Source organism: Trachymyrmex cornetzi, unplaced genomic scaffold (genome assembly GCF_001594075.2).
Source record: "Trachymyrmex cornetzi isolate Tcor2-1 unplaced genomic scaffold, Tcor1.1 scaffold646, whole genome shotgun sequence".
Lineage (NCBI taxonomy): Eukaryota > Metazoa > Arthropoda > Insecta > Hymenoptera > Formicidae > Trachymyrmex > Trachymyrmex cornetzi.
Genome location: NW_017299966.1, coordinates 190572 through 200543, shown reverse-complemented (window position 1 = coordinate 200543; position 9972 = coordinate 190572). Strand labels below are relative to the sequence as shown.

Genomic DNA, 9972 nt, shown 5'->3' with positions numbered 1-9972 from the left:
AAGCCTCTCCTTCCATACGCCTCTGGTCAGTTTGTCGACTGTCGCAGGAATCCACTGGAGAGTTCGATCAATTGCTTCGTAGCCGGTGACATTCGTGCCAACGAGCAAGTCGGCCTGCTGGCCATGCACACCTTATGGTTGCGCGAACACAACCGCATCGCTCGCGCGCTACGCGAGATGAATCCACACTGGAATGGCGAAAAATTGTATCAGGAAGCGAGACGTATCGTCGGCGCAGAGATGCAACACATCACTTATCGACACTGGTTGCCGCGAATATTTGGATCGGCGATCGAGGACTCTACTACGTTGGGACCGTACCGAGGCTACGATCCCAACGTAGACGCCAGCATATCCAACGTTTTCGCCACCGCCGCTCTACGTTTCGGCCACTCGCTCATCCAACCGCGTCTGGAGCGGCTGAACGCGTCCTTCCAACCGATTCCTCAGGGTCCTCTCAATTTGCGCGATGCCTTCTTCGCCCCTTGGCGACTAGTGGAGGAAGGTGGCGTCGACCCGCTGATCCGAGGTATGTACGCCACGGCGGCGAAACTGAAGCTGCCCGAACAGAATCTCAATGTCGAGCTCACCGAACAGCTATTCCGTACCGCTCACGCGGTTGCGCTCGATCTAGCGGCGATGAATATCCAACGAGCGAGAGATCACGGGCTTCCCGGCTATGTAGAGTGGCGCGATTACTGCAACATGTCGCGCGTCGAGACATTCGAGCATTTGACTAACGACATCAGCAGCGCTCGAGTGCGGCAGAAGCTGCGCGAATTATACGGTCACCCGGGCAATATAGACGTTTGGGTTGGTGGTATTCTCGAGGATCAGTTGCCTGGGATGAAAGTCGGACCGCTGTTCAAATGCCTCCTACTCGAGCAATTTCGGCGAACCCGGGACGGCGATCGGTTCTGGTACGAGAATCCAAGCGTCTTTCGCGCGGAACAACTCGCCCAGATTCACCAAGTGTCACTAGCCAGAATCTTATGCGACAACGCCGACAACATCACTCGCGTACAACCCAACGTGTTTCTACTGCCCGAGAGTCGCAATCACTTTGTCAGTTGTGACGAGATTCCTTACGTAGACTTGAACGCGTGGTCTGACTGCTGCGAAAATTGCGAAGATCGTGATAATACTATCTCCCGCGTGCGTAGAGAGGCTGACAAGTATTTTCCACCCAGTCGTGACTACGTCAAGGACACCGATTCGTTGAGTCGCGAAGAGAAAATCGAATACTTACAAAGGATGTTTGATGAAAGTAATCGAGAGGCTAAGCGTTTGCAACAACAGTCTGACAAGTTGTCACAAAGAGTGAAAGAACTCGAGTCATTTTTAAAAGACATTAAAACACAATAGAGAAATTAAATGTGTACTTGGATCATTCTCTCTCTCTCTCTCTCTCTCTCTCTCTCTCTCTCTCTCTCTCTCTCTCTCATGCAGATAGTAACGCTCTTGCATTTCTAATATATGCTATATTCTTTATTCATTTATTGTTGTAAATAAAAGTATTTGCAGAAACTTAATTAATTATTGGGCGTCATTTCTTTTAGACTAATGCAAATAATGTTAGCAAGGAGCACATATATAATGTGATATAGACCGAATCATGCATCGTAGCAAAGCTTAAACTACTTTTATAATAAAGCTTTTATATATATATATATATATATATATACACGTATATATATATATACACGTAGGTCGTTTTAAAAGTTTTGACTCTCAACATGAACATGACATTACTCGTCAAAATCATTTGGATACTACGATCGTACATTTAAAAGATACCTATGAAAATTGTAGCCATTTTAGACGCTCAGTTGCTGTTGGATAGTCATTTGTGCCAGTCGATGTCAGTGTTTTTATAAAAATGGAAAAAATCGAATATCGGTACCGTGATTAAATTCTTGCATTTGGAAGGCAATACACCTGCGCAAATTAAAGCCGTTGGACGCTGTTTACGGATTACGAGGACTCTGCCTCATCATATGCCACCGTGAAAAGATGGGCAGCTGAATTTAAATCAGGATTGTACCAGCTTGGCTGATGATGAGCGTTCGGGACGACCAACAATTGCGACTACCACCTTTTCGATAACATCGAAAAAGTTCACCAAATGGTACTGGACAACCGTCGAATCAAGGTTAAAGAGATAGCAGAGGCTGTGAGTATATCGAAAGAACGTGTGTATACATTGATGATGAATTAGACATGCATAAACTAACCGCGTTGAATGCCGCGCTTGCTCACCGTGAACCAAAAACGCATTCAAATGAACATTTCCAAAGCTCTGTTGGAGTGGATTTTTTAATGCGTCGATTAATAACTGTTGGTGATGAAACTTGGATACACTACTTCATTCTTGAGATGAAGGAACAGTCGAAACAGTGGATTGCAAAGGGTGAACCTGCTCGATCCGAAGAAAGTGACGACGATCTCATCGGCCGGAAAGGTGATGGCGACTGTTTTTTTACATATAGTCAGGAATAGTCATGGAATTATGTTCATCGATACACAACTTATTAACGATGCTCTTATGCGAATAACACACATCACAATTTATATACTCTTTAATTTGTATATTAGAATATATGACTTTCATGCTGATAAAATAAGGATCGAAACGCGTTTATGTACTTATTTATATTTAAATTAAAATATTATTTGCACCCATACATCTAGTGCTGACTCATATAGGCTTTTTACACGCATTATAGATTATGTTCATTGACTATCTTGAAAAAGATAAACAATAATGAAAGTGTACTATGCATCATTAATGACAGGCTGAAGACAGAAATTGTGAAAAAACAGTAGTATTTGAAGAAGAAAGTGCTGTTTTCCATCAAGATAGCGCTGAACTGTTTCACACTTCAACGGTCGCCATGGCAAAAATTCATGAATTGCGGTTTGAATTGATTGACCATCCACGTATTCACCAGATCTGGTCCTCAGCGACTTTTTTCTGTTTCCTCAAAGTTTAGCTCGGAAGGCAGAGATTTTCATTGAACGACCTTGTCGCATCCGTAGAAGCATATTTTGCGGAGCAAGACGCCAAAAATTATTTGAATAGGTTAAAGGGATGGCTGGGAGCATCGCTGGGAAGTGTATCGACTTAAAAGGAGACTATGTTGAAAAATAAAACTAAATTTGATCAAAAAATACTTGTTATTTCTATGTTAGGCTCAAAACTTTTCAAACGACATACACATATGTAATTAGTGTATTCTACTCTTTATTTTATGTACATTTATCGACATTCGAATCAAGCTGATAATCTTTAGTGTTATTGCCTAAATGACGATCCAAGATATTTCGTATGTTGCCCACGGGCAACAATATCCTTACCGTCATTCTTTGTAAGCTCGACCGCGAGAAAAACCAAATTCTTCCCGGTACGTATAGTTTTAGCATCAACCGTCACTGTTTCACCAGGAAATGCAGCCTTCAAAAACCTGTGCCATTAATAATTATATTCTATTGTACTATATAATAGCACATATATGTATATATTTTTTAACTAATAAAAATTATAGTAAGTTATATACAATTGTTATATTCAATTTCTAGTCTCTAACCAACATCTATCGTGGACTGCATATACGCGTTTATATTAAAATATAAAATAACGTAATAATGTAATAACCCAGATAGCAAAGCGTGTCTCAGCAAAATCGAGTAAATCTGTGATTGCTTACGATAGCTCGCAACGTGTTGTATAGATTTGTCTTCAACGATTTCGAATATACCAACAATGTAGCAACATGCAGACAACATTGTGTATATGTATTGTCAGCAATTTAATAGCAAGAGAGCTGCGTCAATGTTATCTTGCGTTGTCGGCAATATGACAGCATTGTATGATGCTGAATATTGTTATGGCAACATGATGGCAATAGTACGAATTTTGATGATGACAATTTTAAAGTTGTTGGCAAATTGCTGGCAAATTGCTGGCAAATTGCTACTCAATGTTATCATAGCGTGAAAGCATCAATAAGTTGCCAACAAATAAGGACTCAATTGCTGCAATTCTGGTAGTAATACTTATAGCAATGCATACTTAGCAAGCAACAAGACAGACATGTTGCTATCTGGGAAATAATAAATAATTAAAACATGACAAAATAAAAAATCTAATAAAAATTTCAGATCAAAATCTTACGTCACGTGCAGATCTACAGAAACACCAGGAGGAGGATCAGTTTTGTGAGTCATTAATGCATATGTAGATAGACAGTCTATAACAGTAGTAGTAAAACCACCATGTAAAAAACCACCAACATTCAAATGTTCCTCAGCCACAGTAAATTGTGCTTTGCACTTTCCATCGCCAGCCGACAACAACTTTACCTATGCGGAAAAAAATCACAAATATACTGCATTATATTAATATTTTTATTTGCATATAGTAGCAAATGTATAACATAATGAATAGGTTAGATCTAATTATATAGTAAATATTAATAGATTAAATGAAATTTTTTGTACTTGCATTTTTCATACATCGACCAAAGCCTTTGCTATTCGCCACTTTCTCCAAAACATTTTTTATAAGTTCCATTTTACACGACATAATCTTTCCCGTACTCAAAACATTCGTACGATATTTAGCGCGTTAACATACTATACTTTACGTCACACATATTATAGAATTTTAGAGAGGTAGGTCCGTATTCAGAATGCGCGCTTACAACGATGTTAGCGCGCTAACATGCTATAATTTACGTTACGCGTACTATAGAATTTTAGAGATAAATAAAAGCGCGCTTTTATCGATCAAAGCGCGTTCTGAATATGGGCCAAAAGCACGTTCTGGTTTATAGCGACTGTGAGATATAATTAAAAGTCAACGTGTTTTTATCGATAAACTGTTAAAATTTAAGCGATTAAGAGTAAGAAACTGATAATATAATTTCATGATTTATTAGTTTCGTAGACATGTATAATATATGTTTAAAATTTTAATAATACTCAATTTTCATTAAAAATTGCGATTTTTAATGTTATCGTAATTGTAGATTTATATGTGGCTTGATAATAACGACAAAAGTAGAGAGCATGCACCACACACCAGGTTTTATCGGTGAATATTAATGTCAATAGAATAACTGTCATCAATATAAAATTTATTAACCCTATGAAAACAAAACTCTTACATGTAACAGTCATTCATAATTCGCTATATAGACGTTTCGGCTAGTAATGTAGCCTTCTTCAGTATAATACAAAATAATTATTTAATGTTATCATCTGAGTTTGATTATCAGTAGAGATGCTAACTGCTAGAGAAAAAATTGTAATTTTTCGACAATATATAAGATATTATAGCAGATTGAAAGTATGCGTACTTATTTATACAGTATTTATATGATTAAAAAATCACGAATTTAATAAATGTAATTTCGAAATTAAATGTATTCGTCCAAAAAAAAACAATTTGCCCAGGACTGATCGCGTCTTTAATAGTATTTCGTCGGCAGTCACAAAAATTTGCTCAAAGCCCAGAATTGGTCGTTTTTAATTATGTATTAGTATTTCGATCGCCGGTAACATAGAACATAATTATATTAGGATAAAAAATTGGAGGAAAAAAAAGACACGAAATGACCAACAAATCAGAGAAAAAATTATTTATTTAAATATACTTGTAGTAGTAAATAATGAAAATAATAAAAATGTAAAAAATCGATCAAGAACAATTAATAGGGTTACCCTGACCATCTAACAAATGATCCTGTGGATTATTGAGATATTTAGGCCCATCTCCTATTTTGGTGTATATCATACATTTAAGTTGTCCTGGTGGATATTTTTGAAACTTTAATTTCTCCAAGAGGCCCTATACAAGATAATACTTGTGTAATAAAAGATATTTCATAAATACACATTTAAATAATGTATCTACATATATCGATTGATATATACTTGAGAAGGTTTAATTTCTTCTACAGGTAATCCTCTTCTATATTCAATAGCGTTTTCAGAAGGAGGAAAGAAGTGATCTAAAACACCTATCACTGCTGGTACATCTTTCTCTAATAAATATAACGTAGCATTTGGCCCAGCGTCGTAAGTATAAGCAACCTAACAATGTGTCTCGTCAATAAAATAAAAAGTATCTAACCATTTTTATGCTATAACTTGTAGAAAAATATTTCATATACCTTTACGTCGTTAACTGCATCATTATAGGAATGTACAAGATTCATGATATTGTTAGAAATATTGTTCATATAAATGCATGGAGGATATGTATCCAAACACACAGCATGAAACTGATTAGAATCCTTCATAGTAAGTTCGGCAAAATTTTTGAAATTCTTCTCAACGATTGCTTGTTGCATTTTATTCGCTCGTTCCGGGACTACATGCATTATTCTATATTGCAGAAGTTGAGATGTTTCTATGCTTCGTTTCATACCTATTGCACTTGAAACTTTTTTTTGTTCATCGCTAACCTGTAAGTTTATATTTTATAAATATCTCTGCTATCTCTCTTTGTTATCACATCTATCTTTCTTATCAATACATGTAGAAAAAAATTCATTTCTTTACCACTAGCACTAAAATTCTCATTTCAGACCAATGAGACGCAGGCACGATTTGCTTTGCTAAACTGTCTGTCCCATTCTTATCTGAACCCATGTACCATCTTACAAAACCACCCATAACACTGCGACATGCTGATCCAGAACCAGAACGCGCTATAATACTAATATCTCCCTACAGAGATGTACAATATTCAGAGTATATACAACATAATTTTAAAATGTATTAAATATATTGAACGGAAAAAATAAATTATCATACTTCTATTTTGTAAAGCTTGGCTAACGCTGCCGTAAGACATGCATATCCTGCAGCACTAGAAGCTAAGCCAGCAGCGGTTGGAAAATTATTCTTTGAACATATACGAATCTTCCAATCGTTTGTATACCCAGATAATTGTGAACGTTTCCTAACTTAAAAAAAAATTTTAGTTTAATTTACAGTAAATATTTTTAAGAAATTCTCATACACTAACTTACTCTCTTTTAAACAATTTTGAAGTCTTGTATTTTTTATATCTTCTTCTCTGAAAATGTCAGTTTATTACACATAAAAAGAATAATAATGAAAATGATAATTAAACATACTTTCCATTCAGCCAGATACGATCTTCTTTAAAATCAGAACTGATCATAACAGTAGTTTTTGCATGTAGCTATAAAGATGATACTATTAATATATTTATGATATTTCTAATGTATTTGCATCTTCCCCTCATACATTTAGAACTTTAAATTTACCTGAGCTGTATCTAAAGTTGCACTTATGGAATCATTAGTTGGTAAAATTAAGGATTCATCCCTCTTTCCCCCTAAAATCATACAAATCTAAAATGTTAATTTTCACTCAGAAAAACAAATATGAGGGTAAAGGGTCAAATATTTCCATATCAGCATTTTGACTAAGTTTCTTACTACTTTTTACCGATAGCTATTCAAATTCAAATATATTCATGTAGCACGAACTGCGCGAATGATGATGTGTTCAAACGTTTAAAAACATATGCGCATATGTAATAGAATTAACTGTAGCTTAATAATAATTAATTTGTTAATATTTATTACTTATGTAAATAATACAATTTTCAAAAGCGAATATCAAAAGTATTTTCTGGATAATTAATTGTAACTTATGAGCAATATCTTTTTTTTCAAAATGTGTGTTGTGGAGGTTTCTTACTTCAAATGTATTAAATAATAAACAATTTACGATTTTATATGTGACCATTACATTGATAGATACACATCAGTAGTAGTAGTAGTAGTAATTAAATTAATGGTTTCTGCCTCTAGAGAAATAAAAAGGGAGTTAATAGGGCGAATTATAAACTGGAACAATGAATCTAATGCACGTTTAAACCCGGTCACAATATACTTCCAAAAATATAAAGATGATGTAATACTTAGACCTTGGACTGAAGCAGACATCCGCTTCAGCTGAGCAATCTTTCGAGAAAAAGATACACATCAGCAAAAATTTTAAAACACAATACGTATTATGTGTGTATTGTATATATACATATATGTATGTACATACATATGTACATATGTATAATATATATATGTATATACATGTGTGTGTATATGCGTATGAAATATAATATCTGTGTGTGTGTGTGTGTGTGTGTGTCTCGAAATATAAACAAAAAATCATAATAAAACATTTCAATTTCTCATTGAATAATAAAGCTTTAATTATATATGCGTACAATATTTAATAACTGCAATATTAACTGGTGCAATGCAAGTAATAGTAGTATTCATGATTGACGTTGGTGTTTAACTGCGCGACTTCCAAGTTTCAAGTTTCACTCCGAATCTAATCACTGTCATCAATTGTCATCACTATCAGCTGTTACTAGTGGTTACTAGAACTGCTGACTCGTCACTCACTGAGTAGAGTCCTATATATAAAGAAACTCGACATGATGTTTGAGTTTCTAATTGGCAGTCTGATATGTGTTCTGATTGGGTATCCCCTAAGCGAAGCAGCCATATTGTGACCGCAGCTGTTTACAGTAGAGACCCTTTAATTAGAGTCGCGACCATAGAGCTTTTGTATGTAGAGTATGTAGGGTAAAGCGGGGAGCACAGACTCTTGCATAACGCATAACACGTAATTCATAAAAAAATGTGCCAATCGAAGTCCTTCATTTCCTTCCTTTCTATGAAATAAAGAACTCTGATTGGTTCAATTTCTTATGCCTCATGTGTTATGCGTTATGTAAGAATCTGTGCTCCCCGCTTAACCCAGTCATAAAAATTTTGGATCGCCAAGCACGTAATTTTATCCTCAACGATATAAATGGTTATATTTTATATTTATATGCTGGAAAAAATAAACACCTATATTTTAATAAATACTTATCGAACAATTACTTATTAATAATGAATTTCTTTTTATACGTATAGAAATTCAATTTCGAAGGCTTCACACATGAAATGCATAACAGAGCATAAGCATAACGTAAGAGGCATAAGAGCCCAGACACAAGCTTTTGCATAACGCATAATGCATAGTGCATAAGAGAATCAACCAATCAATCGAAATTCTTCTTTTCCATACAATGGGAGGAAAGGAAAGATTCTGATTAGTTGATTCGCTTATGCACTATGCGTTATGCGTTATGCAAAAGTCTGTGCTGCGGCCTTTACAAAGTTGCGCATAAAATGTGATTGGATAATTTTCTTTATGCATATGTTTATGCGGTTATACAAATTTGTGTGGATATACCCTCATGGGACAACACCCGTATCACGTATGCATTATGCAATTGTCTGTAGCCTAGTTTCCACAGAGAGTTAAAACCGGATCAGAATGTAAGAACCAACCAACTACAGTCGAGCATTCCCCTGTCATCCGACTGTAACAGGGGAATACTCGACTGGTTGGTAGTTGGTTGGTTCTTACATTCTGATCCGGTTTAAATCCTCGGTGGAAACTAGGCCTGTATTTCTCGTTTCATTGACCGCGTTCAGCGGGGAGCGGTACAATTGCCCACTGCCAATCACAGCGACTTCTGCGTTGGGAGTTTAGGGTTAGTTTTTTTTTAAGTGCTGTGATTGGCTGTGTGCGCAATTGAACCGTGGGCAATTGCCATACACTCTGTTCAGCGGACTCAACAGTCGAGTGAGCGCTCGCTGTTATTGGTGTATTCTCCTAGATTTAAAATTCTGATTGAATGAGCTAAAATAATACACCAATAACAGTGAGCACTCACTCAACGCATTCTCTATTCCGCAATCCTATTAGGCACCGTGTGATTTCACCTTTAAGGAGGTTGTAAGGCAAAAATGCAATATGTTAATTAATTGAAAAAATTACAAACTATTCTAAATTACATTTAATAATAATACAAAAAAAAATAGAGACAGTTGACCATCTGGATCAAAAGTTATTTAAATAAGTAGT

The 9972-nt window shown here is 35.8% G+C and overlaps 3 protein-coding genes across 5 annotated transcripts in view; 1 reads left to right on the top strand and 2 right to left on the bottom strand.

The window, feature by feature from the left end:
• Pxn (Peroxidasin) overlaps positions 1-1635 on the top strand; it is an 11978-nt gene extending 10343 nt beyond the window's left edge. The window contains exon 6 of the mRNA XM_018516611.1: positions 4-1635. Within this exon, the coding sequence (XP_018372113.1) occupies positions 4-1365 (1362 nt within the window). The 3' untranslated portion in view covers positions 1366-1635. The remainder of the gene's footprint in view (positions 1-3) is intronic.
• An 857-nt stretch (positions 1636-2492) lies between these two features.
• LOC108767044 (acyl-coenzyme A thioesterase 13) lies at positions 2493-4627 on the bottom strand. The gene is made up of 3 exons (XM_018516671.1): positions 4505-4627; positions 4175-4362; positions 2493-3464 (listed from the first exon to the last, which is right to left on the bottom strand). Exons 1-3 carry the CDS (start codon positions 4583-4585, stop codon positions 3296-3298), a joined length of 438 nt encoding a protein of 145 aa, XP_018372173.1. The 5' UTR covers positions 4586-4627; the 3' UTR covers positions 2493-3295.
• A 1035-nt stretch (positions 4628-5662) lies between these two features.
• Positions 5663-8398, bottom strand: Mvd (mevalonate diphosphate decarboxylase). 3 transcript variants are annotated; one of them, XM_018516665.1, is made up of 10 exons: positions 8270-8350; positions 7970-8006; positions 7302-7372; positions 7149-7216; positions 7041-7087; positions 6823-6974; positions 6568-6735; positions 6177-6470; positions 5938-6096; positions 5663-5851 (listed from the first exon to the last, which is right to left on the bottom strand). In XM_018516665.1, exons 2-10 carry the CDS (start codon positions 7986-7988, stop codon positions 5702-5704), a joined length of 1128 nt encoding a protein of 375 aa, XP_018372167.1. In that variant the 5' UTR covers positions 7989-8006; positions 8270-8350; the 3' UTR covers positions 5663-5701. The 3 variants fall into 3 exon arrangements, with proteins under 3 accessions (XP_018372167.1, XP_018372168.1, XP_018372166.1); XM_018516666.1 differs by having other exon boundaries at positions 7792-8006; positions 8270-8318; XM_018516664.1 differs by lacking the exon at positions 7970-8006 and having other exon boundaries at positions 8270-8398.
• Between the last annotated feature and the right edge of the window lie 1574 nt (positions 8399-9972).